This window comes from Schistocerca nitens, chromosome 1, assembly GCF_023898315.1.
Source record: "Schistocerca nitens isolate TAMUIC-IGC-003100 chromosome 1, iqSchNite1.1, whole genome shotgun sequence".
Taxonomy (NCBI): Eukaryota; Metazoa; Arthropoda; class Insecta; order Orthoptera; family Acrididae; genus Schistocerca; species Schistocerca nitens.
In genome coordinates this window covers 1,025,030,634-1,025,044,065 of record NC_064614.1, presented here as the reverse complement: position 1 = coordinate 1,025,044,065, position 13,432 = coordinate 1,025,030,634, and the positions used below count along the sequence as shown (strand labels likewise).

The 13,432-nt window shown below is 43.8% G+C and overlaps 1 protein-coding gene across 3 annotated transcripts in view; it reads right to left on the bottom strand.

Annotated features, from left to right (window-relative positions):
- The window catches only part of LOC126196476 (putative odorant receptor 19b), a 175,626-nt gene extending 162,406 nt beyond the window's left edge, over positions 1-13,220 (bottom strand). For 2 of the 3 annotated variants that reach the window (XM_049934570.1, XM_049934568.1), the window contains exon 1: positions 13,130-13,212. In XM_049934570.1, the coding sequence (XP_049790527.1) occupies positions 13,130-13,195 (66 nt within the window). In that variant the 5' untranslated portion in view covers positions 13,196-13,212. Of the gene's footprint in view, positions 1-13,129 lie in introns of all 3 variants that reach the window. The other variant, XM_049934569.1, reaches the window with a different exon arrangement.
- Positions 13,221-13,432: the final 212 nt, after the last annotated feature.

Below are 13,432 nucleotides of genomic sequence, written 5' to 3'. Positions count from 1 at the left end.
TTTGGAGCTTGAAGAGGAGACCGGAATGCCATACGCGGTCATAGGCACGTTCGAGGTCCAGGGAGAGGAAGATTGCGGAGCGACGGGAATTAAGCTGTTCGGAAAGGAGATGAGTGAGGTGAAGGAGAAGGTCGTCGGAAGAGAAGGACGGCCGAAAGCCACACTGGGTAACGGGAAGGAGGCGGTGCTGGCGGAGATGCTGGTGGATGCGTCGGGTGAGGATAGATTCCAGGACCTTGCTGAAGACTGAGGTAAGGCTGATGGGACGGTAGGAGGAGACGGCGGACGGCGGTGTGCCGGGTTTAAGGAACATGAGGATACGGGAGGTTTTCCACAGGTCAGGGCAGTAACCGGTGGACAGAACTACATTGTAGAATTTTGATTAAAGTTCAGTCTTGATCACGTTATGTCTGTTTTCATGAGTAACCGGTTTCGGTTTTTTCTATTAAACCATCATCAGACCTGTGAATAAATTTTAAGAAATACTAGATACCAATCTCTAAATAAATGACAAAGTCTAATGATGTCAAAATTTTAACAAAATAAAATAAAATTAATTCTACCCATTGGCTCCTTTGGGTTGGTAGGTGGAGCTCTCCTTGCTGCTGTGCAGTCAACTGATGGTTATGAGTGCTGAGCACGAGCTTAAGTATGCAGAGGCTCCGCCTACTTCCTGTCACACTACTTCATAACTGCCAATCAGCGTTCATAATATGACGCCATCGTCAAAGTATAAAAGTAGGAAATACACTAATAACATAAAATTGATTCATTTAAATATCTGATTAACAGATAGTAGTTATGTCTACAACTTATTTATATTTTGGATAAAAACAGTGATGTGTGATAGCTGTGCCCTCTATGGACAACCTTAATACTATTACAGTGCCAGTTACATCAAAGATGTAAAAATCCTTGGCGTTGTGGTATATATCGATTATACCAAGTCGCCTACATCACAAATTGTATCTTTGTTGGATGCTGTAGAATCGTCTTGTTTTCACTGTAGTTTTTATGGCAATGTTCTTTATAGCATTAGGTTAGCAGCCAATAGTACGTTCCACATTATGTATATCTGAATAACTGATGAGACTGCTGATGCAGCATATTTTACATACATTGCTTTTGCCATGGGTATAACTAATCTTATATTTTTAAAAAACAAAAGAGTAGATGCTTTTATTATAAAATTTCGTCAATAAGGTCGTAATAATATTTTTCGCGAAAATCTAATTGTTCATTGAGCAGCATTGATGATTTGGTTTTCAAATGAGCATATATCTCGATTTCTTCTAGGATATTCATAAGTAAGCCTTTATTTGCATAATGAAGAACTTGTAAATTCTGTTGTACTGTCCCCTCAGCATGATTATTGAATGTTATATGATGACCAAAAACAGACTTTGTTCGAGAGGTACCTGACGTATGTTCTTTGTACCTTACTGCAAAATTTCGACCTGTTTGGCCGATATATATTTTCTCACAGTCTCTACATTGGATCTTGTACACTCCTGATCTGGTAGATTTTCCATTATCTTTATTTACGGTATGTCTTAATTTTTGTTGTAAAGTATTGTCAGTTGTAAATGCTATTGTTATTCCTGAATTTTTGAATAAATTAGTGATTCTATCTGATATGTTTCCCATATATGTCATCTTCATATATTTTGGATTGCTTATTAGTGGAGTACTTTGTGATTGTTGTACTTTATTAAAAATGATATCTACCTGTCGTATGTCGAAAGAGTTGGTTTTTGCAATTTGTTTTAAGATGGTCATTTCCTATTTGATCTCATTAGCTTCTAGCGGTAATTTTAGTATTCGGTGTATCATAGACTTAAAAAATGCTTTTTTATACTTGTCAGGATGACATGATGTAGCATTAATAACAACATCAGTGGTTGTAGGTTTCCTGTATATGGTGAATAAATGTTTCCCATTGTTATTAGTTATAGTGAGATCTAGGTAGTTAATAGATTTTCGGTTTTCATGCTCAACTGTAAATTGTAACTTTGGATGCATAGAGTTTAATTTTATATCAAGTTTTTCAATTTCGTCTTTTGAACCATTATAAAGTAATAATGTATCGTCTACATATCGCTTGTAATATATGATTTTATTTGCGATATCAGGGTTATTTTTCAGGAATTGCGTCTCAATGTGGTTTACGAAAATGTCTGCTACTGTCCCAGCCAAAGAATTTCCCATTGCTAAGCCATCTTTCTGACGATAGATTTTAGTATTAAACGAGAAATAATTGTAATCTAAAGTGCATTCAAGTAGTTCTATAAGTTCGATTATTTCGTCTTTAGTCATATTTTTGTATTGTATTAAGTTATCCCTAATTATATTAATCGTCTCAGTAATTGGTATATTTGTATATAAATTTTTAATATCTAATGAGGCGAAATTTGCACAAGTTGAAATGTCTATATTGTGGATTTGTTGTGTTAGTTCATAACTGTTTTTGATACTGAAGTTGTTGTCATATGTATAGAATGCTTTCAAAATTTTATTAAGTTTCATATTTAGTTTATATGAAGGACTACTTCTGTAGTTGACAATAGGTCGTATAGATGTCTCTTTCTATGCAGTTTAATCTGTGATCTTAATTTAGGTATTTGGGGATTCATATTTTTCATCATATTTTTTTTTCCTCAGGGGTCAAGAGGTGATTATTTTCTTCGACTAGTTTCTTAATCTTTAATTGGAACTTTGGAGTGGGGTCTTTAGTTACTTCAACGATCCCATTTTCATTAAAAAATGAGAGTGTTTTAAATATATAATCGTCTTCTTTAATAATTACAAGGGTATTTCCTTTATCGGCCTTTACCACAATTGCTTTCTCTGCTAGTAGTTTATTATTGATATTTTTAAGTGTTTTATCTTCAGTTTTTTATGTAGTTTATTTTTCTCTTTTAAAATTAAGTCCTTCGTTTTTAGGGCTATCTTACATGCTTCAGGTTTATTTATTTTCGATATTTTGCTTGTTGCTATAAGATCAGCAATTATGTGTTTAACGTTGGTATTACTTAGTGGGGGAGTTAGGTTATATTTTAAGCCTTTGTCAAGTAGCGACATTTCGGACTTTGTGAACTGAATATCTGTAAGATTCATTGTCCTGGGATAAAATTGATGTATATGGTTGACCTTTTCTGAAAGCTTATTTTGTTGTTTAGCTATGAGTAAATCAATTTTTTTTTCTGATGTCTTTGGGTAATCGCTTTCCGTAAAAAGTCTATTTTCTCATCAATGCTGCTTAGTAAAATAGAAAAAATCAAAGGTGAGAGTTCATTACTAAGCGGAGAGGTAGGAGGCAAAGTGATTGGCCTTACTAAGGGAGTCAGGGAAAGGGTGATCATCATGGAGAAGAGGATAATAGGGGGAGGGTTTAGTTCCGGTAAGGCGACGGAAGGCCGACCAGAACTTGGACGAGTTGATTGGTAGGGTAGCATTTAAACGGGTGCATGTCTGTCGCCAGTCGAATGTGTCGCTGGAGTTGCCGGTGGCATCGTAGTGTGTCCGGGTCATGCATGCGGAGGAAGGCACGGTAGAGACGACGGGATTCACGGAGGAGGAGGACAGCCTGTGGGGGTAAGGTAGGACGGTGAGGGTGGACGGCGACAGTAGGGACGTGGGCCTCCACGCCCTCAGACAAGGTCTGCTGGAGAAAGGAGGCGGCATGGGTGACATCGTCAGGGTGATGGTAGGTGAAGGGGTGGCCATCGACCCGGGCGGAGAGGGTATCCCGGTAGGCATTCCAGTTGGCACGGGAATAATCATGGACATACTTAGGGGGAGGGTCATGACGGGGGTCGGGGCGGGGTCGACGACCGTCTGAAAGGGTGAGGAGGACAGGGAGATGGTCGCTACCAATAGGCTCCAGGACATCCACCGTTATGCGGCCAAGGAGGTTGGAGGAAGAGAGGATAACATCGGGAGTGGAGTCGGATTCAGGGCGGGTGTGCTGGGGGATGGGAATGAGGTCGCCTTGAAGGGAGGAGAGGAACCGATGCCACCTCCGTAACTGGGCAGCGGAACGACTATGGATGTTGAGGTCGGCGGCGATCACGTAGGAGGAGAAGGTACGGTCGACGTGGGAGAGGAAGTCGAAGGGAATAGGGGCGTTGGGGCGGACATAGATGGTGGCGCAGGTAACGGTAAGGCCGGGGAAGAAGAGACTAAGGATCAGGTGTTCGGTGGGGTCGGGAAGAAGAGGTTGGAGCCGAACGGGGATCTGGCGATGGTGCCCAATGGAAACTCCGCCACGCGCAATTGGGAGGGGATTATCGGAGCCGTGGAGGAGGTAGGGTGAAGTGTGGACGGTGTGGTGGGGTTGGAGGAAGGTTTCATTAAGGAGGAAGGCGTCCACGCGGTGGGTGGCAAGGGTGTGTAGGAAGAGATTCTTGTTGGCGGGAAGGGAGCGGATGTTGTTGAAAAGGATACGGTGCTGCCATGCCATGACAGAGATTTAAACGAGGGTGTCAAGACGGGAGAAGGTGAAATGGGCCTGGTTGTTCGAGTAGGTGGCGTACATTTTGAGGTGGAAAACGGAACGGGCGGCGAGGGAGATCTGTTGGAGGGTGTGTGGGCGCTGAAAAGGATGAACATTCTGCAGGACAATGGTGAGGAATCTGATGATGTCCTGAGCGGTAGGGGGTGGGCAAAGGGAGTTGCCGGGAGGGGTGGGGGCGTCCAGAGGGCGGACAGGAACGGTGAGTTCAGGAGTGGAAGGAGGGGGTCGGGCCTTACACTTCTGGGAGTAGGTGGGATGAGGGAGGTTACAGGTATTACAGGAGGGGGGGGGGACTGGAGATTGGGGCACTGCCGTAAAAAGTGGGCTTGCCTACAGTGCGGGCAGGTGGGGGCCTCGCGGCACTCAGATGTTGGGTGCGCATTATACCGCAAGCACCTTTGGCAGCGGAGGGATTGAGGAGGGGAACGGGAGGGGTCAACTTTATAACGCTGGTTAAAAAGGAGGGCACCCTCCTTCAGGAGACGGTCTATGGAGGGGGCGTGCTCAGAAAAAACCCGCATAAGGCGGGTGGGGCCGGCAGCGTTATGGATGCGGCGAACCGCATGCACCTCCAGATGGGGATGGGCCTGAAGCTCCGCCAACACCTCCTCCTCAGTGATCACTGGACTGAGCCGAGTGATCACGGCGGTGAGGGTCGGCGGGCGACGCAGAGGTTGGGGTTGGCGGGAGGGAGGTGGCGAAGGAGCAGGGGTGAGAGAGGCATGAGGGCCAAAGTGGGTGACAGGGATGTGGGAAAGGGGGTCTGTGTGGAGGGTAGGGCTGGGAGAGGAGATGAGTACCGAATCATGGCGAGGAGTGAGGAGGGAGATGGGGGCACCAGGACAATTCTGGCGAAGGAAGAGGGTGAGGTTCCGGGCTTCAAGGAGGGAGGGATCCGGACGGGAGAGGAGGTAGCGGTATGAGGAGGGGGTAGAGGAGGAGGAGGGGGCAGGGACGGGCGGGGAGACATCCATGGCATCAGGGGTGGGGGAAGGGGGACGAGGCGGAGCCTTTTTGGGAGCAGAGGAGGCAGGGGTGCCGCTGGGGCGCTTGACGGCGGTGGAGGAGGTGTGGGGGATGGGAACAACTGGAATGTGGCGGGGAGTGGCAGGTCCCGGGACTGGAGTTGGCGCCGGAGATGGTGAGGGCGATGGCGAAGGCGATGGTGAAGACGATGACGATGACGATGACGATGAAGGTGAAGGGGAGAGTGGAGCGTGGGCCGTAGCCCGCCGGGCAACCACCCTGGCGGGGGCCACAGAAACGGAAGGAGCAGGGGGAGGGAGCGGAGGGAAGGGATCAGAGGAGGTGCGGGAGGGAGGAGCTGCGGACGGGGCGACAAATAGGGAGGGAGAGGAGAGAGTGAGGAGTGGGGGGATGGACTGAGGGGGAAGTGAAGCGGCACACCACGTGATAGTGGTGGCTGCAGCGGAGGGGGAGGTGTATATAATGGCAGTGGTGGTGGCTGTAGAAGAGGTGGTGGGGGTTGACATTATGATAAGGGGGAAAAAAACACAGTACTAGATAAAGGAGCAAACGAGAGACGGGCAGGGCGACGAGAGACACAGAGGAGAAAGGGACAGACAATGACGAAGGAGACAGGGGCCGAAGCCCCACTCTGCTGCCGCTGGGGGGGGGGGGGGGCGGGCGACCCGGCTGGCTGGCTGGAGGGGACGCCTCCGCTGCTGCTGCTGCTGGCGGCGGGGGCAGCGAAGACCACCGCTGGCTGTGACCGCTGGTGGCGAGGACTGCTGCTGGCTGCTGGATGCTGGATGCTGGATGCTGGCTGCTGGCTGCTGGCTGGGGCCGGCGCAGGCGAGGACCGCTGCATGCTGCTGGTGGGGACGCTGCTGGCGGAGACCGCTGCTGGCTGCTGGCGAGGACCGCTGCTGGCGAGGACCGCTGCTGGCGAGGACCGCTGCTGGCTGCTGGCGAGGACCGCTGCTGGCTGCTGGCTGCTGGCGAGGACCGCCGCTGGCGAGGACCACCGCTGGCTGCTGGCTGCTGGCTGGACTGCTGCACGCCGACGGGCTGGCTGGCTGGCTGGAACCTGCAACACCTAGCACTTCGATTGGTACCAGAACAGCACAAATCGAAGGGCGGTATTCAACCGAATTACCGCCGGAGATGGTCGGAGGTCTGTACACTCGTTATAATACCTCGAGCTTTCAGGTATCACTGTGCGAGTGTGATCCGCGAGGAGGAAAGGTTCTACGCTAGCAGCAATCTCATTGGCTGCGAGACATATTAATACACGGATCGGCGGAAGCAGAATTTGGTCCGTCTCTAAGACAGCTCCATCTCGTAGTGCGGAGATGGACGAGCGCTGCGCCTGCGCTGTTGTGCTTAGGGGGGCGCGCTCTAGTGGGAAAGTTGTGTACGCGCTGACTACGCGGAACTATGTACACAACAGGCTCTGACGCATCGTACTGCATCTGCAGCAGCAATTCGAACAGCAGTTGGTATCACAGTGATACAACGAACTGTTGCAAATCTGTTACTTCGAGGACAGCTCTGAGCCAGATGCTTTGTAGCGTGCATTCTGCTGACCCCAAACCACAGCCACTTGAAACTTCAGCGGCGTCAACCGACAGCTCTGTGGAGGACATGGTGATGTTTCCTGATAAAAATGGTTCTGCCTCGATGCCAATGATGACTGTGTGTTGGTTAGGAGAAGGTCTGTTGAAGGTCTTCAACGAACCTGTCTACATGTACACACACTGGATCTACATCTTGAGTTATGGTTTGGGGTGCTATTTCGTACGACAACAGGAGCGTATGACAGTAGGAGGACTCTCGTGGTTATCTGTGGTTATCCCACGGACCTCGACTGCAAAACTGTACGTCATTCTGATGATTCGACCTGGTTTGCAACCGTTTATGAACAGTATTCTAGCGGGTGTTTTCCAAAAGGATAACACTCACCCACATACCGCTGCTGTAACCTAGCATGCTCTACAGAGTGTCTACAAGTTGCCTTGACCTGCTCGATCGCTAGATCTGTCTCCAATCGATTGGACATCATCGGACGACAACTCCAGCGTCACTCACCAACAGCAGTAACCGTCCCTGTATTGACCGACCAAGCGCAAGGGCATGAAACAGGTACACCTATTATTAACGAACCATCATTTCACATTTGCATTGGCTTTTCTCACTCTTACATTAACCTGTGATCTTGCAATGCTAATCACTTACGTATGTTACCTAGACAAATTTTTTCCTGATATTTCATTATTCTGTCAATTATTTTTTGTTGTTGCAATTTTTTCCGTCAGGGTATTTTCACTGACTTCAATGAAATCACCATCCTATCGTCAGTATCATTGTGTGTATTTCTCAATTGACTTAAAAATATTTTGTTGGATCCCTTACAAACTTGGCTTATTCCTTTCAAACTTAAATTGTTTCTGAAGGAAGGAAAATTTTTGTTTGCTCTAATACTCTTAAGTACCTTACGACTCATTGTAGAAGCAAGATTTATACAAATATACCTGTTTCCAAAATATACATTGTACACAATTGTGTACACTGGGTCGCATGCTACATTGAAACCATTGTAGACAAAAGTACACAAATTTACATAGAGCATTTAAATGTGAATTCCTTTACACATGCAGTACAGATAAAATTCACAAAGTTTTAGTTAACAATAAAGTACGTCGGGAATTACACTCATACTTTACTTATAATTTACATGAAATGAACAGAAACAGCTGTTTTCTTTTGACAAACAAAAAGATGTACATTCTATTTTTAATATTTTACTCTCAAACGACCATTGCGCTGTGGAAATTTTCATCCAGCAGGCAATACACGATCTTCATTTAGAGGCAAGTTTCGTGTTCTGTCATTTTGAAACTCTAGGGCCTCCTTGTCGCCGTTGAACTGGACTACCTCAAGGTGTGGCAGATAGTCGATATCTTTTTTATTCGTTATATCTCAACCCACTTAACACTAAAACATCAGTGAAACTCATGAAGATATGTTGGAGATCCATTATTTTCTTCGTTGATAGACGAGTTGCTTTGTCACTCGTGTATTCCAGCCAACTCTGTACTACAGGAACGTCAACAGCATGGAAAATTGCTCTAAATTTTTATTTCTTAGCTTTCATAAAAAATTGTGTAATGTATCATTTGATCGAAAAGATCAAAGATTGATGGTAGCCTCTTACAGCGTCTGTAGTCGATAGTAACATTGCAGGTGATGTTAAATGTTATTATCTTTACATAAATAAAATATTACCTTCAAATTGTGAGCTACACCCTTAATTTTTGTACATGAAACTAGTGAATTTACGCATGGCACTTTGGCTGTCTACATCTGCGGTCACTTTCAGAACTCAAATTAATCATCAAATTAACTAATATAGTACGACTGCAATCTGGGGTACTGGTGTACCCATATATCACCACAATAAAATAAAAACAGTGAATGGTTGGAGAGTATGCATCAGAACAGTGGTGCATTTAAATTTACAAAAGTAATGAGTAGTTTTTATTCATCTTTTTATTACTGTAATCAAGCTGACAAATTTTACAAAAAAAAAAGATAAAAATAAATCAGGAAAGGGATGGTGCTTCATTGGCAAAGCATTCATTGGGGTGGAAACTTCATTAGTTCTCCCCTGAATTAATCCCTTTTACAACGCAGTCAGACTTTGTTTACATGAGTCCACTGTGAGACCGGATAATATTCAAATGGAATCAACTTCGACCAGGTACACCACAAACTATGGGTCACAGAGAACAGAAAGCTGTGAATATCATTTAACAACCCTTCACTGGTATAGCAATACTTTACCCTTTCACTTTTATTAGGGTGGCAGCAGAAAATGGCATGCAGTGGCGAGGAGTGGAATGCTGCGGGAGCTGTAGTGTTCTGCAACGTCCACGAAAATTTGCAAGCACCGCAGACTAGCGTTCTGCTTATTAGAAAGTGGTAAACTTCCTGAGGTGCACCCATTCGCTGGTCTGACTCACAGGCACGACGGCGCGTGCTGGAATTGTCAAACATCAGACGGCCGACTCAGTACGATTATGTTCACACCCGTGACTCACGATATGTCCTAGATGATATGCAATTCCACTGTTGGTACAGTTGGAAACTGTTACAGCGTAACGTCAAGCACCGGTACGCCAGTCGGAAACGAGAGAGCCAGGGGGGCTGTGAAGGTCAGCCAATCGCATGCTGACCGGCCCCTGTCCAGGACGACAACGCGATGGCAGCGGCCTCTATGCGAAGAGGACATAAGCGCCACGCCGATTGGTCGCGGCCCAGTTCTACAGCAGCATCGAGATTAGGCACTTCAAGACCAGCGACTTGGGAATTGTAATACCGAAAAACAACGTAAAAAACAATATTCCATTCGAGTCCATAGATGTATCACGGCACTGTGTTGTGCAGGGGCAGTTGAATTTAGTGAAGCTAAACTTCTAATTGTTGTTGTTTATAGATCTGCTAACTCTGAATTCAGAGCATTTCTGCTCAAGCTAGAGAGGGTTCTTGATTTACTTTGTAGAAACTACCAGAAAGTAGTTATATGTGGTGACTTCAATATAGATTTTGTATATGATGGTGCAAGAAAAAGGATGTTTGTAGATCTCCTAAATTCATATGATCTGTTGCAGTCTGTGTTTGTTCCAGCTAGTGCAGGGGAACAGTAACACAGCCCTAGACAATATATTTATTCATTCTTCATTACTAGATGGACATTCTTTTAGTAAAAAAGTGAATGGCCTTTCACACCATTGTGCACAAAGTTTAACATTAAACGCGATTGTACTCAACATAGATGATAAATATAAGCTTTCCTTAACACATTTCTCAAGCTCTTTGAGAGTTGTTTTCGATTAGAACGTTCTACGCGGGGTGCTGGCAGTAATAGGCAGCAGGGGTGGCTGACTAGTGGCGTAAGGATATCATGTAGAACAAAGCGGGAATTATATCAAAATGAAAGTAATCACAATCAAACTACAGTAGCCCATTACAAACAGTATTGTAAGATGCTTGAAAATGTTATTATGAAGACAAAAAGTATGTGGTATGCGAATATAATAGCTAATTCAGAGGATAAAAATAAAACCATATGGTCAGTTGTGAAGGAAGTGTCTGGTCAGCAGCACAAGATCGACGATATAGTCGGTTCGTAATAAAAATATTTCTGTTACTGATAAATCAGATATATGTACAGTACTTAACAATCATTTTCTGAACATTGCTGGTGAATTAAATAAAAATTTAGTTTCTTCAGGAAATCATATAACTTTCTTGGCAAATGCCTTTCCGAGATTGATGTCTGAAATACTCCTCTGTGATACAGACAAGTGGGAGATTGAGTCAATAATTAAATCGCTGAAGACTAAGGACTCTTGTGATTATGATGGAGTGTCTAGCAGAACATTGAAGTACTGTGCTGCACATGTTAGCCCTACATTTACCCATATTTGTAATTTTTCCTTTAAGAATCGTCAGTTTCCTGAGCGATTTAAGTACTCAGTAGCAAAGCCACTTTATAAAAAGGGAGAAAGGGATAATGAAGACAATTTTAGACCTATTTCTATGCCATCAGTGTTTGCAAAAGTTATTGAGAAGGCTGTGTATGTAAGGATAATTGATCATTTTATATCATACAATTTGATATCAAATGTACAGTTCGGCTTTAGGAGTCATTTAACAACTGAAAATGCTATATTCTCTTTTCCCTGTGAGGTACTGGATGGGCTAAACAAAAAGTTTGGACTGCCTGGCGTATTTTTTTATTTAACTTAGGCATTTGATTGTTTTGATCAGAAAATATTGCTCCAGAAGTTGGACCATTACAGAATGCGGGGAATAGCTCACAATTCGTTCACCTCTTACTTTAGCAACAGGCAGCAAAAGGTCACTATTCACAATGTTGATAACGTCTGTGATGTGGGATCTGAGTCGGGTACTGTCAAGTGTGGGGTGCCCCAGGGATCAGTGTTGGGGTCACTCCTGTTCCTTATTTATATAAATGATATGCCCTCTAGTATTACGGGTAACTCTAAAATATTTATGTATGTTGATGACACTAGCTTGGTAGTAAGGGATGTTGTGTGCAACATTGACTCGATTTCAAATAGTGCAGTACATGACCTCAGTTCATGGCTTGTAGAAAATAAACTAATGTTAAATCACAGTAAGACTCAGTTTTTACAGTTTCTAACACACAATTCAACAAAACCTGAGGTTTTAATTTCACAGAATGGGCATATGATTAGTGAAACTGAACAGTTCAAATTTCTAGTTGTTGAGATAGATAGTAAACTGTCGTTGAAAGCCCACGTTCAGGACTTTGTTCAAAGACTTAATGCTGCCATTTTTACTATTCGAACTGTATCTGAAGTAAGTGATCGTTTGACACGAAAATGAGTCTACTTTGCTTATTTTCATTCGCTTATGTCGTATGGTTTTATATTTTAGGGTAACTCTTCTCATTCTAGGAGGATATGTTTGGCTCGGAAACGGGTGGTGTAAGTTCACAAACCTCTTGTCGCCTCCTGTTCACGAGTAAGTATATTTTGACATTGGCATCTCAATATATTCATTCCTTACTGTCATTTCTCGTTAACAATATTAGCTTATTTGCAAGAGTAAGCAGCTTTCACTCACTTAATACTCGGCAGAAATCAAACCTGCATTTGAATCGGACTTCCTTAACTCTTGAGCAGAAAGATGTGCAATATACTGCTGCATCCACTTTCAGTAAGCTACCACTCGAATTCAAAAATCTTAGCAGTAATCCACGCGCTTTCTAATCGAAACTGAAGAGTTTCCTCAGGGCTCACTTCTTCTATTCTGTCGAGGGGTTCATTGGAAAATTAAGCCAATTCTTGTTGCATTGTAGATTGCGTTTACTTAAACTTATGGATTGACTTTTATGGGTTTATAAACATTTTATTTTGATCTGTTATTATTTTCATGTTGTAATTTCATGTACTGACACATTCCATGACCTTGGAGAATCACAATAACTTTCCACCAAGCCTTGGTACGGAAGTCAAATTAGCAGAAAAAAACCACGTTCACTTTGTAGAAACAAGTCGTACTATGCTCCACTCACTGAATCTCCCCTCTTGACTGTTCTAATGGCCTGGTAGCCAGCTTCAAATATGAGAATGCTTACAGTTTTATAACCATCCCACCGTATGCACAAAATCTCAGATTACAGCAGTCTCTCTTAAATAGCTTCCACCACCCACTTTCCTCAATTTGGTCCTACGCAACTTGACGTGTAAATAAATAAATAAAAATTGTTTATTTTGTCTGTTGCCATTTGCTTGCGATACATCTGTTTAACACAAAGTTAAGTATAGTAAACCAGAATAGTCAGCAGTAGTCAGTAAGATTGAAGACAATACAACATTGGAAACTATGTGTAGATCACAAAATAAACCATTTCAAGGTACTAATACATTTAATTTACTTACGCTTTCTATTCCATGGCACCTACGATCACACTGACAGCTGTTACATCCATCAAATGATTCGTAAGTATAAATATAAGAATAGTTGATTGAAAAACAACATCCCCATTGTGGTTTTGGAGATAGCTGGCATAGTGTGGGAAGTAAATGTGACAATTACCTGGTCGGTTACCAACTGCCCGAAGACGCAGAACATGCCAGTCTGGTACAGCAGGAAGGGTATCATGGCTGTCAGAGTCAGGGGTCGTGTCACTCCACCACCAGCCTGCAACAGCTGTTCATGAAGCAACATTTAATTTTATCTGTTTAAAAAAACCAATCACTTTAGATTTTTTGCAGTACATGCAATGCAGAACACATTTATACTGCACACATGTCGAACTCAGTTAGAAGCAGGATTAGAAGAATGAGTGAGCTCAGCTTTCCACGTTAGGTCTTTTCAGGCTTTCCACTGGTTTGATGC